The sequence below is a fragment of the Phyllobates terribilis genome, unplaced genomic scaffold, assembly GCF_046119375.1.
Source record: "Phyllobates terribilis strain yellow unplaced genomic scaffold, ASM4611937v1 Scaffold_2__4_contigs__length_985480577, whole genome shotgun sequence".
Classification (NCBI taxonomy): domain Eukaryota; kingdom Metazoa; phylum Chordata; class Amphibia; order Anura; family Dendrobatidae; genus Phyllobates; species Phyllobates terribilis.
In genome coordinates this window covers 829848987-829870713 of record NW_027362762.1, presented here as the reverse complement: position 1 = coordinate 829870713, position 21727 = coordinate 829848987, and the positions used below count along the sequence as shown (strand labels likewise).

Below are 21727 nucleotides of genomic sequence, written 5' to 3'. Positions count from 1 at the left end.
CAGTGAGCGACACACTCAAACTGCTTTTTTTTTAGATACCAAAGGCCCAAAACTGGATAGTACAGTGATTTGACCCGTGGAACTGCGAAACCACACTGGGATGTCGGGCCTACACAACACTATTTTCAACAGATATATTTTTGTGTCACAACAGTAAGGAGACACTACTGTTTTTCTTTACGGAAAAAACTACCAAAACCTGAATAATAGAGATTTTTTACCGTGGGATGGCAAAACCACATTTATTGTTTACTGGGGTATACCACACTTTTTTAAATAGAGATATTTGCGGCTGAACAGTGAGCGACACACTCAAACTGCTTTTTTTTAGATACAAATGGCCCAAAATGGATAATACAGAGGTTTGAACCGTGGAAGTGCAAAACAACACTTCTGTTTCTCTAGCCTACACCAGACTATTTTCAACAGTTATATTTGTGTCTGAAAAATCAGAGACACGCTTTTTTTTGGGGGGGGGGAGGGGGAACACACCAAAAGGTTAATAAGACGGGTATTTGTACAGTGTGAAGGAGGAAGAAAAAAGGAGGATTTAGATGGAAAAAAAAGGATTTTTCCTGGCCCCCGACACCTGGTGCTAAGTCCAGCAATTTGAGCAACAGGAGCACACAGGACTGTAATGCAGCGTTTGCTGGTATAACCACTGTGTATCCTATACAGCCTGCCTGCCTGGTATCTGGGATGGATATTAGCCCTGAAAAGGACTGTTTGTTTGTTCTGGCAGCCTTTACAGACCCTACACTAACTATTTCGCAGTTTATATCTCTCCCTAAATCAGCAGCGCTGTCCCTACACTGTCTAATCCGGAGCGACTGTGTCCAAGATGGCGGCGCCCGGTTTTAAATACTCGAGGTGACGCTGTGCGGCCAGCCAATCACTGTAATGCCCACAACCAACATGGCTGCAGCATTACAGTGACTGGCTGGCAATCCCTGCATGTTCATTGGCTCTGTAAAGAGCGCCAAACATGCAGGGCGGAGACCCGAGCTCCCGCCTGAGTAACCCGGAAATGCTCGGTGCTCGCCGAACATCCCGAGTAGCGTGATGCTCGGGCGAGTACCGAGCAGTGTCGAGCATGTTCGCTCAACACTAGTAACTAATGGTATGTTATAACTGCCAGAAAGAAAGTTCAACATGTCTACTACGTTACTATTGAAAATGTCAGTTTTTTGGGTGGAATGCCTATTAGTAATGAATTAAAGTGATGGAGGCGAGAATTGTGTCCCTAAAATATTAGCGTGTAATTGGTATTGGTGCAAAGCTATCTCACTAATGTACGTGGGCAACTTTCTCAGTTTATTTATTTTTTTGTGATATTTTGGATTGAAGATTGTAGTACATTACAGAGGCTACCTTGTTACACTACTTATCAGACAGCTGACATACATTGTATACATTGCTAACATCATTCACATAAAAGGTCAAGAGTTTGTGCGCTCAGCGGACTACATTCGTTAGTTATCACTGGGTCATGCACACATACTGTATGTTCACTTTTTTTAAGGTTATTGAACTTGGTGTCACTTTCTAGGGGATGATTCATTATGCGAATGGAGTATAACCCATTTCCATCAGTCTTGTCACTAATGCACATACATATTGTGCTGGAAGCAAGAACTGATATATCAAAACCTTTATAAAAGATGTTAGATGACCATAAATGTTTCATAACTCCTCTCTATAATTACATATTAATATTGTACCTCTATTCTTTATTTTATGGACCAGTTAACATGTAGATGAAGTTATTAATTACATTAGTAAAGCATAAAACAATAAGGTGATAAATACCTGTCTAAGCAGACGATTTAGAAGAAGGCAATTCTGAATCAGTAATGTGTTCAGAGCTTTATAGGGAACAAATGATGTAACCATACATGTGATGTTTCTTCACCCAAAATTAAAATCATACGAGGGGGTGGCCAAAATAAAACAGAAATCAACTCCCATGGGCGGTGCACTTCCAGAAAGCACGAATTAAATGCTGCTGTCAGAGATTGACAGTGGCATTTAACATGTTAACAGCCGCAGGTGGATCGAGATTCCACCTGCAGCTGTTAGGGGCACATGACAGCTGATTAAATCAGCTGTCATGTGACTGAAAAGATGCGGGCTCAGCGCCGGTGCCCGCATCAAATGCCCGGACGTGACCTATGACGTACGTAAATGTCATAGGTCGTGAAGTGGATAAAGACCAACACAGATATTACCGCCATACAGTGACCATATAGTACCAGACACCAGTACCCCAGAACATATGACAGATTAGAGTATAGTTGTAGATAGTGACTTACAGCTGATGTTCTCTCTGATTGAGTTATTCACTTTTCCCTTCTGTTCCATCTTGCCCAGACAGACATAATAACTGCTTCCAGCCACGACTCGTCTGCAGAGTTAACAACACGGACACATTTGACTTCTCAATTTTTCTGCACAGTCCACATATATTCCCAACGTGCACAAACTCCTCATCTTGCTGTCTCTAGATGGTAAAATTACCCCCTAGAAAATATTAATACCCTGTGCAGTTGCCCTAGAAAACAGTGCTCATATTTTGCCCCCTAAAAAGTAATCATGCCCCTTGTGCCCCTTTAAAAGTCACAATACCCTCAGTGCCCCTATAACAATAAGTTAAGTGCCCATGTAATATTTAATGTCTCCTGAGTCCCCCACTTGTACAGCTCCCTCTACACAATATGATGGCCGACAGCTCCCTTCTATAAAATGTGATGTCCCCATAACTCCCCTATACACATTATGATGTCCCTCAGCTCTCCTAAACAAAGTATGATGGGCCCACAGCTCCACTATGTACAGTTTGATGGGTCCATAACTCTCCTATACATAATATAATGCTGCCAAACTGTATGATACTCCTATAGTAGTCCCCACACTGTATTATGTGCCAGATAATAACCCCACATTGTATGTTGGCCCCACAGTAGCTTTCATGCTGTATAATGTCCCCTTAGTAGCCCACACACTGTATGATGCCCCCCACACTGTATGATGATACCACAGTAGCACTCACACTGATGGTCTTCACATTAGCCCCCACACTTATAATGGCATACTTAGTAGCCCCCACACTGTATGATGGCCTCCACAGTAAACCCCACATTGTATGGTGGTTCCCTTTGTAGCCCCCACATTTTATGATGGTCTCCACCGTAAACACAACACTGTATGATGGCCCCCTTAGTAGCCCTTACACAGTATGATGGTCCCCACAGTAGCCCACATGCTGTATGATTGCCCACACAGTAGCCCCCACAATGTATAATAGCCTCCATAGTAGTCCCCATGCTGTATAATGGCCCCCTTAGTAGACCTTACACAGTATGATGACCCCCAAAGCAGCCCCCACACTGCATGATGGCCCTCACAGTAGCGCCCGCACTGTATGATGGCCTCCACACTAAACTCAACACTGTATGATGGCCCCCTCAGTAGCCCCCACATTGTATTATGGCTTTCACAGTAAACACCACACTGTATGATAGTCCCGTTAGTATCCCTTACACAGTATGATGATCCCCACACTAGCCCACACACTGTATTATGGCCCACACAGTATACCCCACACTGTATAATTGCCTCCACAGTAGCCCCACATTGTATAATGCCACCATTAGTAGCCCCTACATAGTATGATAGTCCCCACAGCAGCCTTCACAGTGCATGATAGCCCATACAGTAGCCCCCACACTGTATCATGGCCCCCTTAGTTACCTCTACTCTGTATGATAGCTCTTTTAATAGCTGCCACACTGTATCATGGCCTCCTTAGTAGCCCCAACTCTGTACGAGGGCCCCTTTAGTAGCCTCCAACTCTGTATGAGGGCACCTATAATAGCCCCCACACTATATGATAGCCCTCACACAATATTAAAATAAAAAATAAATATATACTCACTTAACCTTGTCGAGTCCACTGGCAGACAGTGGTAAGGTGGGGGCTGACTGGCATGGTGATATCATCGCGCCAGGGCACACACAGGATGTCAGAGTCACAAAGCGATAAGATCATCATCATGACGCTGCACCTGGGACCTGCAGGCCTAAAGTGATAGCTACGTTACTGATAAGAGGCTATGACTCAGGCGGTCATTTTTAATTACAATATACAATAACAATTTAGGGCGAAAGAATGAACAACTCTTTGAAAAAAAATTACTGGACCCAAACACAGGTTTTCCCAATAATGTTGGCTGGCATTCTGACTCGAAAGGGTTCCCAAATATTTATTTAATGGTAGGGGCCCATACTACAAACACCCCACCCTCCAAACTATGAATCCTGTTTTTATTGCATACTCCCTTGTATTGTCTCACATTCTGGCCAGCTGTGCTGTTTAGTGCCCTGCAAAGGATGAATATTATGACTATGGACTTAGGTCTAGTAAATGAACAATTTCTAGTAAGAGTCAAATACAGAAAACTGGTTTAGAAAAAAAAAGATTTGGGGATTTGTTCATTGGTCTGTGCTTTAAAAAGGCAGTAGTTTTGTAGGAATAATGTAAACATGCCTCACAGTGCTTCTGTGAATATCATGTAAAATATTGGAAATATAACATTTTGAAAAATTAAATTGTTAATTTTAAGAGCATCCATCTCATAGGAATTCACAGCGTGAACCATCAGAATACAAGAGATAGATTGAATAAAAGAAATAAATGGTGTGAGGTCCCCCATATTATTCTTAACCAGCTGAGGGAAAGCCAACAGCTAGGGTCTGATGTTTATAGTCTGGGAATGGGGCAATAAACACAGAGATTCCCAGGCTATTAATATCAGCTGTCTACTAAGCCTTTACTGGTTATTAAGAAGACGTGACCCCCCCAAAAAATGACGTGCAGTCCCCCTATTTTTAATAATCAGCAAAGGCTAGGCAGACTGCTGCAGGCTGATATTAATAGCCTAGGAAGGGGCCATGGATATTAGCTTCCTCCCAGACTAAGAACATCAGCTCTCAGCCACCCCAGAAATGGCGCATCCATTAGAGGCGCCAATTATGGCGCTTAGCCCCCCCCTCTTCCCACTTGCCCTGGTGTGGTGGCAAGTGGGGTAATAGTATTGGGGTTAATGTCAGCTGTGTGTTGTCAGCTGACATCAAGCCCAGAGGTTAGTAATGGAGAGGCGTCTATAAGATACAGTTGTGCTCAAAAGTTTACATACCCCGGCAGAATTTTTCCATCTTGGCCTTGTTTCAGAGAATATGAATGATAGCAAAAAAGCTTTTTCTCCACTCATGGTTATTGGTTGGGTGAAGCCATTTATTGTCAAACTACTGTGTTTTCTCTTTTTAAATCTTAATGACAACCAAAAACATCCAAATGACCTTGATCAAAAGTTCACATACCCTGGTGATTTTGGCCTGATAACATGCACAGAATTTGACGCAAATGGGTTTGAATGGCTACTAAAGGTAACATCCTCACCTGTGACCTGTTTGCTTGTAATCAGTGTGTGTGCATAAAAGCTGAGTGAGTTTCTGGGATCCAGACAGACTCTTGCATCTTTCATCCTGCCACTGACGTATCTGGATTGTGAGTCATGGGGAAAGCAAAAGAATTGTTAACGGATCTAAGGGAAAAGGTAGTTGAACTGTATAACACAGGAAAGGGATACAAAAAAATATCCAAGGAATTGATAATGTCAGTCAGCAGCGTTCAAACTGTAATTAGCAAATGGAAAATCAGGGGCTCTGTGAAAAAACAAACCACGGTCAGGTAGACCAACAAAAATTTCCACCACAACTGCCAGGAAAATTGTTCTGGATTCAACGAAAAACCAACAAATAACATCAGCTAAAATTCAGGACTCTCTGAAAACTAGCGGTGTAACTGTTTCAAGATGCACAATAAGCAGGCACTTGAAGAAAAATGGGCTGCATGGTCGAGTCGCCAGAAAAAAGCCATTACTGTGCAAATGCCGCAAAGTATCTAGCCTACAATACGCCAAACAGAACAGAGACAAGCCTCAAAACTTCTGGTACAAGGTAATTTGGAGTGATGACACCAAAATTTAACTTTTTGGCCACAACCATAAACGTTACATTTGGAGCGACGTCAACAAGGTCTATGATGAAAGGAACACCATTCCTACAGTAAAGCACGGAGGTGGATCGCTGATGTTTTGGGGATGTGTGAGCTACAAAGGCACAGGAAACTTGGTAACAGTTGAAGGAAAGATGAATGCAGCACGTTATCAGCAAATACTGGAGGCAAATTTGCACTCATGGGCCCGGAAGCTGCGCATGGGACGTACTTGGACGTTCCAACATGACAACAATCCAAAACATAAGGCCAAATCGACCTGTCATTGGCTACAGCAGAACAAAGTGAAGGTCTCCTGACCTCAATATCATTGAGCCACTCTGGGGAGATCTCAAGTGCGCAGTTCATGCAAGACAGCCCAGGAATTTACAGGAACTGGAGGAAAAATTCTGCCGGGGTATGTAAACTTTTGAGCACAACTGTACCCCCATTACTAACCCCATAGTGAAATCTAATAAAGACAGAGACAGAGTAAAGTACTGTAATTGAAATAAAGACAGGCTCTTTTATTTGAAATAAACACTCCCCACTCTCCTTTACCCATTTATTAATGTAAAATAAAGAATAATAAACCACCATATTCCTCACCTGTCCAAAGATAATCCCTATGTGATGCTGTCCCACGAAGAACTCCAACACTGCAACATCCGGATGGTTTGTTGAGTGGTGGCATGATGCGAACGCTGAGCAAGCTAGCCGGAACGCATTGACACAGAAGTGTGAGAAAGCTCCTGCTGTGTCTAGCTCTCCATTACACCAGGGCAGAGCAAATTACTACAGTGCACATGCGCCGGGTCTCCATATGGGACTAACCTGGTGACAGGTTCCCTTTATCACCACGGCCCCACTATCAGTATTTGCTCAGTATTCGGTCAGTATTTTTTCTCAGGAGTGGGAGCCAAAACCAGGAGTGGGTGATAAATGCAGAATTGGTGACTAGTTTCTATTATACCTTTTCTCTGATTGTTCCTCACCTGGTTTTGGCTCCCACTCCTGAGAAAAAATACTGACCAAACACTGATCAAATACTGATAGTGGGGCCATGGCATAAGACTCAGTCTCCAAAACTTCTCTAATCGCTAATTGTAATGTTTTGTTTTTCATAACCCATGTATCCATGTTTTATTTTAAGAATAACAGAAGACACATTTTACCCTGGTGAACCCTTACTTTCATATGGAAAAACCAAGGCTCGAGCTGAAAAACTAATCCTGCTGGCTAATGGACAGAAAGTAATGCAATGCAAATATTATATATATGCTTGACTGTTATTTTTGGCTTTTACAATAGATTCACAGAGGACATTTATCACATGTCTACAGGACCACTAGTACATTGATCTGCAGTTTCCATGTGACCCGCACTCCATTAGAACTTCATCTCACTGTGGTCGTGAAGTGTCGAATAACTGGGACTTGGATCCTGTATATAGGTGATAAATAGAGATGAGCAGATCATGCAAAATTTGAATTTGCCTGTTCTTTGCATATTGAATATGCCTTATTATGCTCTGGGGTTTCTTGAGAACTCAGAGCATAATAAACGAAAGATGTAAAAAAAAACACTTATGGTCACCTTACCACTTACCTCTCCAGCCGCTTCGCTCCTCACCGTCACATGTCTGGTCCTCGCCTCATCTTCTTATCCCCACCACGAGTATGGAATCACCGAACCTCTGTCATGCTAGGTAGAGATTTCCAGCTCTGATTAAACTTGAGAAGGTTCTGCGCAAGTGTGCGTAAGGTTACAACATCATGACTTTACGACATGTGCTGCGACAGATCGTGGGTCTCATTAGAGTTGAAATTTCTAGCCTAGCGTGAAGAGGGATCTAGTGCCCAAAGTGGTGATAAGAAGATTCGTTGAGGTCCAGACACGTGACAGTGAGGAGCAGAAGAGCCGGAGAAATGAGCAGTAAGGTGAGTGTAAGTATTTTTTTATTTTTAATCTTTCGATGGCCCTTTATGGTTCAGCAAAATGAAGGTCTTTGGCTGCCATTTTGCTGAATCCAGACGGAAGCAAATTAGAAAAAAATTAGCATTTTGGCAAATGCGGATTTTTATAAAATTCAAGCAGAATTCAATTCCACTTAAATATATATTTAGCTCATCTCTGGTGACAAATGTACTTTGTGGGAAAACTCATTAAAGGGGTTATCCGGGACTGTTTTATTCTTTTTATTATGGGGTTAAGAACTTACAGGCAGGTAGTTGTCCGGCGTCAGCACAGAGCGGTCACAGACCGTTCCTGCCAGTGATTCTGCTGCTTAACATCAATAGAGCATCTCTTCCTCTTCTGTCGACGGGGCGTGACTGCCGACATCATGCTGATTGACAGCTAACTTCCAACAGTTATGCAAGCCATCTGTCAATCAGCATGACACGCCCCATCAACTGAGCAGAGTAGAAGAGAAGCTGCTGCTCTGTCAACGTGACATCACCTGAAGCCACTGAATTGCAAGCAGAATCTTGAACCTTTATAGGAGCCCCATGAGCCATATCAAGGCGCTGTACATGAGGTTTGAGGACTTAGATGAGGTTGTTTGCGTTTTTCCTAATGTACTGTACACACGTTAGTTACATCTAATATTTAAAGTCAGCAATTTAATAGTTTACTTTTTTTATTTCTTTACAGACTAGAAATGGAAATAAACTAACCACATGTGTAATTCGGCCAAGTAACATCTATGGTGAAAAGACACAAAATTTAATGGAAAGTTACCTATCTGCAAAATCAAATTCTAATCGCATGGACTACCTTGAACCTGATCATACAGAACAAAGCTTAACATATGTTGGTAAGACAAATCATAAAGTGGACGGGACTTGTTCCTGGCCACAATAGAGCTGAGAGTAAAGACCGCTTAATAAGAGAGATGGCATTGACATGTTTTCCTCTGAAAAAAGTCAGATACCTGAGGCGTTAGTCTCAATGAATGATCAACTTGATTCATTGCCATGTTGGAAAGTCCATGTGTCCCATTCACAACTTTCTGGCTGATGAATGCAAATATTTTTTAATAAGACAATGCATTCATCTTGTCATCAATATTTTTTTTATCACCCAACATTGCTTTATCTCACATACCCTAAAAACACGAGAGATCCACTTCCGTGCTTCACAGTAAGAGTAGTGTGCTTCTCTCTATAGGTCCGGTTGACTCCTATTACAATAAAACATCTATAGTTGTGATGATAAAAATCCATTTTAGTCTCATCGCTCCAAGCTTTGTTAAGTGGCGTATGGTCTCTTGTAAGTGGTTGATTTATGGCATTAGTGCAGCAATGGCCTTTCACTATCAATTCTACCATTCCAACCATTTTTGTTCCAGTATTTCTTTATTATGCATGCTGAAACAGGCTCACCAATCTGCTTCAGGCAGTCCTGGATTGGAAACCATGACCGTGGCTTTGTATTAACAGTCTAAATATAAATGACTGCCATTTTTGAATATCTGGACATGTTCTCTTACTACGTTTCCTGATTTTTAAAATGTAACTATTTTTGTTTACAGATTTTTTGATGGTTCTTTTGTTTTCCCTAAAAAATCCAAATTGTCTCTTCAGAGAGGAAGATGACTAGAACACTAGTAGCACCTATTGGAAGTAGCAATCCTAAAAGTCAATATTGACTCTAACGAGCCTTGCAATATGACTTAGGATAAAAGCCAGAACCAGAATCTCAATTTGCAGACACAGCATTGTGGGTTGTTGCCTCTCATCAATGCAAAGGATGAGATCTGATTTGGATAGGTGAGAGGCTCTGGACTGGGGTCAAAGAGGTAATGTTTCTCCTTGTGGAGAGTGACAAGCCAAGCCTGGGATTTCAGAGTGAGGAGACTTATAAGTCGTGCATAATCCTCTGGGAAATTAAATCTGCAAATTGTATTTTCTGAGAGGAAGAGGACTAGAACTCTAGCGCCACCTATTGGAAGCAGCGATCTTAAAAGTCAATCTTGACTCTTTATCGAGCCTTGCCACATGACTCTGGATAAAAGCCAAACGAGAATCTCAATTTGCAGACACAGTGTTTAATTTCCGAGAGGAGCATGCATGGCTAATAAGTCTCCTCACTCTGACATGCCAGCCAGGAGAAACGTTACCCCTTTGACCCCCAAGAAATCCAAAATGTTACTGCATGCTTGATAAAATGTACAAGGGTTTATCAAAAGCTTGTAAAAACATAAAGGGGCAATTTATCAAGCCATTTGAGCTGGTTTTGTAGCAGAAAAAAAGCCTCAAATTTTGTTGCATATGTTTTACACAGAAAGCTCTGAATTTTATTCTGCCAGGAAACTGGTGTAAATAGCTTCATAAATATCTCCAAATGTGTTTTGACTAAGGTAGGGTTAGAAAAGGGGACAATGCTTCTGTCAGTGGAGGGAAGGCACACAGTGCTGCTGCCAATGGGAAAGTGGTAGGAAAGTGTCCATGCCATGGCCACCTTCTTGCGGAAGGGAATAATTCAATGCTGCTCCCAGTGAAGAAGCTAATGCTGCAGCTAGTGGGGAAGGAGTGTGAAAGGCGACATTGTTGTTGCCAGTGCATGAGGGGTGGGAAAGGGGACAGTGTTGCTGCTAAGGGGGAAGGTGATTGTTAGGACACAAGAATCTCAGCACCACAATGCCTTCGATAGCTTGTCTTCTTCCCATAATGCACCGTGGTGCCATTTCTTTCCCAGTAAAGCAACCTACTGGTGATCCACATGATGTAGAGCAGGGTTCCCCAACTCCAGTCCTCAAGGCCCACCAACAAATCATGTTTTGAGGATTTCCTTACTATTACACAGGTGATGGAATTATTGCCTGTGCAGGTGACGTAATTATCACCTGAGCAATATTAAGGAAATCCTGAAAATATGACCTGTCGGTGGGCCTTGAGGACTGGAGTTGGGGAACCCTGATGTAGAGAAAAACATGATTTATCACACAGGCTATCTTCTTCCATTGCCCCATGGGCCACTGTAGGTGCATTCTGCACTGAGCATGGGTCAGCATCGGTACTCTGGCCCCATAAACAAAAAGAAGCAAAGTATGGTCAATTCTGTCACCTCTCTATTGTGGCCAAAATTAACTTCTTCAGCAATTAGTGCTACAGTAGTTTCTGTGGAATTGCATCAGTCGGACCTAGCCTTCATTTTTGCACATCAATTATCCTTGGTCGCCAATGACCCTTACACTAGTTCACTTTTTGTCCTGCTTTGAGAACTTTTAGTAGGTATTAACTACTGCATACTAGCAACATCCCACAAGACCTGCCGTTTTGGAGATGCTCTGACCCGGACTTCTAGCCATCACAATTTGGCACTAGTCAAACTAGCTCAGATCTTTACTCTTAGGCCATAGCCCCACTATCACTATTTGGTCAGTATTTTTTCTCAGGAGAGGAGCCAAAACCAGGAGTGGGTGATAAATGCAGAATTGGTGACTTGTTTCTATTATACCTTTTCTCTGATTGTACCTCACCTGGTTTTGACTCCCACTCCTGAGAAAAAATACTGATCAAATACTGACCAAATACTGATAGTGGAGCCGTGGCCTTATCCATGTTTCCTGGTCCCAGCACATCCACTTAAGAAGGTGGCAGTGATATAAGAAGGGTGAGCAAAAGCAGCAGCACCCCATGGTGACGATCAATTGAGGGAAAGCATATGTTTTATCAGTAATCTGTCCAGGGTTTTGCTACCTTATCTGAAATCAGGATGATATAGACGCAGAGACCCTGATTCCAGTAATGTGTCACTTACAGATACTCAGCTGAAATGGATGAAATGAAATCCACAAAAGGCTGACATGCCAATATATCGGTATCTTAAGATCAATGCTGATGTCATTTAGGGGGTTAAATAGCAGAAATGTTACTCTAATTTGAGACTGCAATTCCATAATAAAAAATAGTTAATCTATGTGGGTCAATCAGCGTCAATAAATCCAATTAATTTCAAGCATTTAATATTATTGTGTTGGTACATGTCTATAGACATGTAGTAGTCTCTATGAAGGAAGGAAAAGACATTGCTCAGCTCACCTGCCAGGTGCACAGCAATGTCACTCCAAGGCACGAAAGTACTCCAAACTAAAGCTGCATAGAGGTTACTGTAATAATTAGAGATGAGCGTTGTTCTACTCGAACTGTTTGCCAATCTCAAATTCGAGCTGTTTTGGGCGGTGTTCGAGCCGTTCGGCGAACACGAACGATTTGAGAAAAATTCGGCTGTTCGAGGTTATGTTCGATAACTGTTCGTGCACCAAAATCATAACTGGATTTTTTCTCAGTAATGATGAAAATTAATGTTAATACGCAGTTTGAGTGTACAGCGGGGTGGGGGGAGGGGCAGGGGATGGATCTCTGCAGGAATAATGAAGATCTCCATTTTTTTTTTCTCTTTCCCGCATTTACATTGGGGAGGTGCAATCTGTCAGCCTATCAGCAGCGCACACACGGAGCGAAGTGCTTTTTTTCACACAAGCAAGGGCATGTGTCATTGGCAGTGTATGTCACATGTCCTTGCCCTATAAGACCAAGCCATTTTCCCCGTCGCCACCATTTTCTCACTGCTGCAGCTGCGTGTTAGACGGCACCGCTGTTGCTGTGTGCGCTATGCCTTGTTAATTTCAAGCCAATTTTCGCACAAATCTACATATAGCTTGGGAGTAGGGAATAGTTGTGATTGCTGTCCTTTTAAGGACTAGGTTACAGCATTTCCTATGACTTTTATCAGGCAGGTCTGTGCTCTTAAATAGATAGGTTGTGGGAGTAAAGACTAATTGTAATTGCAGTCCTTTTCAGGACTAGGTTACATCAGTTCCTATCAGTTTTTGCCAGGCAGGTCTGTGCCAGTGCTGTGCAAGTATTTTTCACAGCATTTGGCTGAATCTAGCAAAGCTAATCCTTTTTGGCCTATTGCAGAGTGTGTTAGTCAGTGGAGTAGCCTATCTGTGTTGCAAGATATACCACCTGTGTATAGAATATCAATTTTTTTACTGCACCTAGTGAAGTAAAATCTTTTGGGCATAGCATCATTCTATTAGTCCATCTATACTGACCTCCAACAGGTTGCAAATTGAATATAATTTTTTTCTGCATCTAGCTCTGAAAAAATATTTGGGCTTCTAGCAGTGTGTGGGACTTGTTCTATTAGTCCATCTATACTGACCTCCATCACGGTGCAAATTCAAAATAATTTTTTGTCTGCATCTAGCTCTGAAAAAATATTTGGCCTTCTAGCAGTGTGTGGGACTTTCTCTATTAGTCCATCTATACTGACCTCCATCAGGTTGCAAATTAAAAATAATTTTTATCTGCATCTACCTCTGAAAAAATATTTGGGCTTCTAGCTGTGTGTGGGACTTGTTCTATTAGTCCACCTATACTGACCTCCATCAGGTTGCAAACTGAATATAATTTTTTTCTGCGTCTAGCTCTGAAAAAATATTTGGGCTTCTAGCTGTGTGTGGGACTTGTTCTATTAGTCCATCTATACTGACCTCCATCAGGTTGCAAACTGAATATAATTTTTTTCTGCATCTAGCTCTGAAAAAATATTTGGCCTTCTAGCAGTGTGTGGGACTTGTTCTATTAGTCCACCTATACTGACCTCCATCAGGTTGCAAATTCAAAATAATTTTTTGTCTGCATCTAGCTCTGAAAAAAATATTTGGCCTTCTAGCAGTGTGTGGGACTTTCTCTATTAGTCCATCTATACTGACCTCCATCAGGTTGCAAATTGAATATATTTTTTTTCTGCATCTAGCTCTGAAAAAATATTTGGGCTTCTAGCAGTGTGTGGGACTTGTTCTATTAGTCCATCTATACTGACCTCCATCAGGTTGCAAATTAAAAATAATTTTTATCTGCATCTACCTCTGAAAAAATATTTGGGCTTCTAGCTGTGTGTGGGACTTGTTCTATTAGTCCATCTATACTGACCTCCATCAGGTTGCAAACTGAATATAATTTTTTTCTGCATCGAGCTCTGAAAAAATATTTGGCCTTCTAGCAGTGTGTGGGACTTTCTCTATTAGTCCATCTATACTGACCTCCATCAGGTTGCAAATTAAAAATAATTTTTTGTCTGCATCTAGCTCTGAAAAAATATTTGGCCTTCTTCTAGCAGTGTGTGGGACTTTCTCTATTAGTCCATCTATACTGACCTCCATCAGGTTGCAAACTGAATATATTTTTTTTCTGCATCTACCTCTGAAAAAATATTTGGGCTTCTAGCTGTGTGTGGGACTTGTTCTATTAGTCCATCTATACTGACCTCCATCAGGTTGCAAACTGAATATAATTTTTTTCTGCATCTAGCTCTGAAAAAATATTTGGCATTCTAGCAGTGTGTGGGACTTTCTCTATTAGTCCATCTATACTGACCTCCATCAGGTTGCAAATTAAAAATAATTTTTATCTGCATCTAGCTCTGAAAAAATATTTGGCCTTCTAGCAGTGTGTGGGACTTTCTCTATTAGTCCATCTATACTGACCTCCATCAGGTTGCAAATTAAAAATAATTTATTGTCTGCATCTAGCTCTGAAAAAATATTTGGCCTTCTAGCAGTGTGTGGGACTTGTTCTATTAGTCCATCTATACTGACCTCCATCAGGTTGCAAATTGAATATAATTTTTTTCTGCATCTAGCTCTGAAAAAATATTTGGGCTTCTAGCAGTGTGTGGGACTTGTTCTATTAGTCCATCTATACTGACCTCCATCAGGTTGCAAATTAAAAATAATTTTTATCTGCATCTACCTCTGAAAAAATATTTGGGCTTCTAGCTGTGTGTGGGACTTGTTCTATTAGTCCATCTATACTGACCTCCATCAGGTTGCAAACTGAATATAATTTTTTTCTGCATCGAGCTCTGAAAAAATATTTGGCCTTCTAGCAGTGTGTGGGACTTTCTCTATTAGTCCATCTATACTGACCTCCATCAGGTTGCAAATTAAAAATAATTTTTTGTCTGCATCTAGCTCTGAAAAAATATTTGGCCTTCTTCTAGCAGTGTGTGGGACTTTCTCTATTAGTCCATCTATACTGACCTCCATCAGGTTGCAAACTGAATATATTTTTTTTCTGCATCTACCTCTGAAAAAATATTTGGGCTTCTAGCTGTGTGTGGGACTTGTTCTATTAGTCCATCTATACTGACCTCCATCAGATTGCAAACTGAATATAATTTTTTTCTGCATCTAGCTCTGAAAAAATATTTGGCCTTCTAGCAGTGTGTGGGACTTTCTCTATTAGTCCATCTATACTGACCTCCATCAGGTTGCCAATTAAAAATAATTTTTATCTGCATCTAGCTCTGAAAAAATATTTGGCCTTCTAGCAGTGTGTGGGACTTTCTCTATTAGTCCATCTATACTGACCTCCATCAGGTTGCAAATTAAAAATAATTTTTTGTCTGCATCTAGCTCTGAAAAAATATTTGGCCTTCTAGCAGTGTGTGGGACTTTCTCTATTAGTCCATCTATACTGACCTCCATCAGGTTGCAAACTGAATATATATTTTTTCTGCATCTACCTCTGAAAAAATATTTGGGCTTCTAGCTGTGTGTGGGACTTGTTCTATTAGTCCATCTATACTGACCTCCATCAGGTTGCAAATTGAATATAATGTTTTTCTGCATCTAACCCAGCCAATAGTTTTGGCCTAATACCACAGTTTGGCCACTCAGCTCTGCTCAGTTCCCATCCATTGTTTTTTTGTGCAAACAACTCCAGAGTTGTGAATTAGTTAACCACCAAAATGAGTGGAAAAAGGCCTGCTGCTGGTGGAAAGGGGAATAGGCGTGTTGGGAAGGGGAAAAAAGGTTGTGTCCGTGGGGTAGGTGTTAAAGCAACAGTAACATCTGCAGAAGAAAGACCATCTTCCAGCCAAACTAAAATGTCTACTTCTTTTAGCGGACAATGTGATAAGATCCCTTTCTTACGGCCACGCCAATCGCTACAAATTCCAGATGAGGCACAAAAACAGCAGGTGCTTCAACGGATATCAAGTGTTCCTTTAAGTGGGCTCTCCTCCACATCAACTTCAACATCACAAATACTCCAGTCCTCAAAGGTGTCACCCCAATCGCACTTGCTTCCTCACAGCTCCCAAATCTCCAGCTGCCCGTCTGAGTATGAGGTAGAACAGATGGTTGAGTCTGCAGAGCTGTTTACTCATACTATAGCCTGGGAATCAGAGGTCGACTCCAGCGCTTCTGTGAATCCAGACGAGGAAATGATCTGCACTGATGCCCAGAATCTTTATGAGTCGGATCCAGGACCAGACGCAGAAGGTTCTGACCATAATGTAGACCCTCATTCCCAAACTGTAACTCCTGTTGGTGGAGACAATGAGGAAGACGATGATGAGACTCAAATACCTGATTGGAGCGACAACTTTAGTTTTTTGTCAGGGCAGGAACAGGTTGGCTCTGAGGACGACGGGTGTGATAACGCACAGGGTGATGATGATGAGGTTGGAGATCCCACTTACTGTCAGCCCACAGTCAGCCAAGAGATGAGGTCAGCAGAGGAGGTGGAGGAGGATGCTAGTGACGACGAGATCAGGTTGCGCCTTCCTGGACAGAGACTAGTACTGGAAGCACATCAACAACTGCATCCTCAAACACTACTCTGCCTATCACCACAAGTCGTGGTGGCTCTTCAGGTCGCATGGGTGCTGAGCCTTGCATAGCCTGGGCAGTTTTTCAGATCGATAAAGATGACCCAACTCGTGTTATCTGTAACATTTGTCAGCAAAAGCTAAGTAGAGGTCAAAAAATACATAGTTTGAGTACTTCATGCATGAACCGGCACATGGACATGAAGCATAAGTTGCAGTGGGAAGCTCACTGTGCTACAATGCAGCCTAGCCAGCCGGGCCAACCACCGTCTGCCATATCTTGTGCATCCGTGGCCTCTTCATCCTCTGTGACTGGGGGGACAGCAGTCACACCTGTTTTGGGGCGCAGACCTGCCACCTCTTTACCCGCAACAGCCAGCGTGATTGGCAGGTCATCATTTTCTTTGGAGGTGGTAACACCAGCTGGTGTTGAGTGCTGTCCGACATCGATAGCACCACCTTTGGATCAAGGCAACCTAACATGTCCGCCTGCATCTTCCTCACAGACTGGCAGTTTGCCGTGGACACCCTTATCAACCCCGTCTAAGCACAATAGCCAGCCCTCGGTCCCTCAGATGTGGACAAGTAAAAGACCATTTCCTCCTAGCCATGAGAAAACTAAGAGGTTGAATTTCACCATCTGCAAGCTCTTGGCTACAGAAATGCTGCCTTTCCGCCTGGTGGACACAGAGGATTTTCGAGACCTTATGTCCGTCGCAGTGCCCCAGTACCAGATGCCCAGTCGGCACTACTTCTCAAAGAAAGGTGTGCCTGCGCTCCACCAGCATGTCGCACACAACATCACCGCTTCTTTGAGAAACTCTGTGTGTGACAGGGTGCATTTCACCACAGACACTTGGACGAGTAGGCATGGACAGGGGCGTTACATGTCGCTGACTGGGCACTGGGTAACTATGGTGACAGCAGGTCAAGGGGCTGCTGTCCAAGTCTTGCCGTCCCCACGAGTTGTGCGTCAATCCTCTTTATCTCAAAGTTCCTCCACTGCTTCTGCCTCCTCAACCTCCTCTCGGTCCTCCACCTGCACCCAAAGCCTGTCTGGTCATGCCACAAGCTTTCTAACTGCGCAGAAGGGATCCTGCACACCTCCTTACTATGCTGGCAGTAGGGCTCAACGTCATCAGGCGGTTTTTACTTTGAAATGTCTGGGAAATGTGAGTCACACAACTGAGGAGTTGTGGTCAGCTCTGGAGAACCAATTTCATGAATGGTTGTCTCCACTGGACCTGAAACCAGGGAAGGCCGTGTGTGACAATGCTGCAAACCTGGGGGCGGCCCTTCGCCGGGGCAATGTCACACACGTGCCTTGTATGGCTCACGTGTTGAACCTGGTTGTCCAGCAATTTTTAGCCCACTATCCCGGACTAGATGGCCTTCTGCAGAGGGCACGGTCGCTGTGTGCACACTTCCGCCGTTCGCATCCCGCAGCTCAGCGACTTACATCTCTACAGAAGTCGTTGGGCCTGCCACTTCACCGGCTAAAATGCGATGTGCCTACCCGGTGGAATTCAACTCTGCACATGTTGCAGTGACTGTGGCAGCACCGACAAGCCCTGGTGCAATACGTTCTGATGTATAGCCTAGGCCAACGAGATCCAGAGGTGGGGCAAATCACGCTGGAGGAGTGGTCTCAGATCAGGGACCTATGCACCCTTCTGCACAGTTTTGAAATGGCGACGAAGATGTTTAGTGCTGACGATACCATTATCAGCATGACTATTCCAGTGATTTACATGCTGGAGCACATGTTAAACAGAATTCAGAGTCAGGTGGTGGCACAAGAGGAGGTGAAGGAAGTAGAGGAGGAGGAGTTGTATGCGGAAGGGCTAACATCTGCAAGGTCCAGACGGTCGGCAGCACCAAGGCGGCAGGCATGTGAGGGTGGAGGAGATGGTTTTACCAGGGCGCATGGTAGCAGCCAAACTAGTGAGGAAGGTGCAGGAGCCCAGGAAGAAGTGGAGGACGAACTGATGGAAGACTCATCAGATGAGGGAGACCTTGATCACATTTCTGTTGTGCGAGGTTGGGGGGAGAGGACAGAGGAAGGAAGCATGATTGTTACCTTGCCACCAACACAACAGGGTCTTGGTGCTCCTGGATGTGCAACACACATGAGTGCCTTCTTGCTGCACTACCTGCAACATGACCCTCGAATTGTGAGAATTAGAAATAATCCTGACTACTGGGTTGCCACACTGTTAGATCCCCGGTACATAAGTAAATTTGCAGAAATTATTCCTGCCATAGAAAGGGATGCACGCATGCAGGAGTATCAGCAGAGACTGTTGCAGAATCTTACATGTGCTTTTCCACAAAACACCAGTGGTGCACGTAATGAATCTCACAGTTCCAACTTGCCAACCGTGGGACCGTCAAGTGTTCAGCACTCAAACCGTAACAGAACCACAGTATCTGCTGGTAACATCAATTTTGCGGAATCATTTCACCACTTTTTTAGCCCATCCTTTGCAAGGCCACAGGAGACAAGAAGTCTGACACATAGTCAACGCCTAGAGACGATGGTACAGGAGTATCTCTAAGTAAACATTGAAGCCATGACTGTGTCACTGAACCCTTGCTCTTTTTGGGCTTCCAATCTGGATAAATGGCCGGAGCTAGCCACTTACGCCTTGGAGATCTTGTCATGCCCCGCAGCCAGCGTTCTGTCTGAACGTGTGTTCAGCGCTGCTGGTGCTGTGCTGACAGATAAGCGCACGCGGCTCTCCACTGATAATGTAGACAGACTCACGTTCATAAAGATGAACAAATCATGGATCCGAAACGACTTTTCTACCCCTGTGTCATCCTGGGGAGAGTAAAAGCTTGATGATTGGTTAAAATCACCTCACCAACCGTTTTAAGCTTTCAAATTACTAATCATGTTTATCTGTATCTTGGCTGGAAAATAATTTGGGCTTTGTAGCAGTGTGCAGCACTGATTCTATTAGGCCATCTATAATAAGCTCCACCAGATTTAAAATTACTAATCATGTTTATCTGTATCTTGGCTGGAAAATAATTTGGGCTTTGTAGCAGTGTGCAGTACTGATTCTATTAGGCCATCTATACTAAGCTCCACCAGATTTAAAATGACTAATCATGTTTATCTGTACCTTGGCTGAAAAATAATTTGGGCTTTGTAGCAGTGTGCAGCACTGATTCTATTAGGCCATCTATACTAAGCTCCACCAGATTTAAAATTAATAATAATTTTTAGCTGCATCTAGCCCGGAAAATAATTTTGGGGCTCCGAGATGCGCAAGACACATAAGTGCCTTCTTGCTGCACTACCTGCAACATGACCCTCATATTGTCAGAATTCGAAGTAATCCTGACTACTGGGTTGCCACACTCTTAGATCCCCCAAACTTTTCGATCAACCTTTTCATTTTAATAAAGACCAAAAAAATTGTCATTTTTGAAATTATAAGCATTAGCAGGTTATTAGAAACTGAAATCAAACAGTTTTCAACTCAAAACTTTATTCTAGGTGATGTTACATTTTCACATAGGACCCCTTGTTCGAAAGGAGCTTCTGAACTCTCTCGTCCATTGAATTTCTCAGGTTTTGGATGGTTTCTGCTTCAATTGTTTTGCATGAGGACAGAATACCCTCCCAGAGCTGTTGCTTAGATGTGAACTGCCTCCCGCCATCATAGACACTCCTTTTGATGAAGCTCCAGAGGTTCTGAATGGGGTAGAGGTCAAGGGAGCATGGGGGTCACACCATAAGTTTGTCCCCTTTTATGCCCATATCAGCCAGAGATGCAGATGTTTTATGTGCAGCATGAGATGGTGCATTATCATGCATAAAAATGATCTTGCTGTGGAATACACGGCTCTTCTTCTTGAACCATGGCAGGAAGTGCTGTTTGAGAAACTCCACATACATTATGGAGTTCATCTTTACCCCTTCAGGTATCCTAAAGGGGCCGAAAATCTCTCTCCCCATGATTCCAGCCCAAAACATTACTCCACCTCCTCCTTGTTGGCGCTGTAGCCGTGTTTGCGTGGGGTGTCCATCAACCAGCCATCCTCCACTCCATCAAGACCATCGAGCGTTGCACGGCACTCATCCGTGAACAAAACAGTTTTGAAATCAGTCTTCATGTAATGTTTGGCCCACTGGAGCCGTTTCTGCTTGTGTGAAGTGGATAGAGGAGGTCGACAGGATGGCGTATGCACAGCTGCAAACCTCTGAAGGACCCTGCATCTTGTTGTTCGGGGGACGTTGGAGGCACCAGCAGCTTCAAAAACTTGTCTGCTGCTATGACAAGGCTTTTTTGCCGCTGCTCTTTTAACCTGACGTAATTGCCTGTAGGAAAGAGTCCTCAATTTGCCCTTATCAGCACGCACACGTGTGTACTGTGAATCAGCTACATACTTCTTGATTGCCAAGACACTTCATCCTGATCATCGCACAATGTTGATTGTAGTCATGCCTTGACCTAAACACTCCACAATTTGTTGCTTCTCAGCAGCCGACACATCCTTTTTCTTTCCCATTTTGGCAGAAAATGTAGGCTGCTTAATAATGTGGGACAGCCTTCTTAAGTAGTCTTGCCTTTCATTGGACACACCTGCCAAACTAATTAGCACAGGTGTCTGCAATTGCTTACAGTGATATAAAGAGCCCTGACACACATCACCATCAATGAGTTTAACTGACAAACAAACAAATTCTTCCCTTATCACTCCTAAACACTTTTTGCATAATAATTTGGAACACAGTGTACATGTGCTTTTCCACAAAACACCAGTGGTTCACGTAGTGAATCTTACAGTTCTAACTTGCCAACCGTGGTCTGTATGGAGTTGTTCAATAAAGGGCCCAAAATTAAGATAACATAGATGGGAGAGGTCTCTATAAATAGGAATTCCTAAGTAGTTGATACCCTGTGAGGGCCAGGCAAAGGGAAAGTTGGACTGGATGGAATCCTGTATGGATTTGGGGAGGGAGACATCAAGGGCCTCAGACTTCGCTGCATTGATTTTAAAATTTGACCATGTAACAAAGTGATC

At 43.1% G+C, this 21727-nt stretch overlaps 1 protein-coding gene across 5 annotated transcripts in view; it reads left to right on the top strand.

Moving 5' to 3' along the window:
- LOC141231989 (3 beta-hydroxysteroid dehydrogenase type 7-like) overlaps window positions 1–21727 on the top strand; it is a 217105-nt gene that overhangs the window by 132195 nt on the left and 63183 nt on the right. For all 5 annotated transcript variants that reach the window (XM_073667765.1, XM_073667767.1, XM_073667766.1 and 2 more), the window contains 2 exons: window positions 7209–7308; window positions 8711–8873. In XM_073667765.1, coding sequence (XP_073523866.1) covers window positions 7209–7308; window positions 8711–8873 — 263 coding nt within the window. The remainder of the gene's footprint in view (window positions 1–7208; window positions 7309–8710; window positions 8874–21727) is intronic.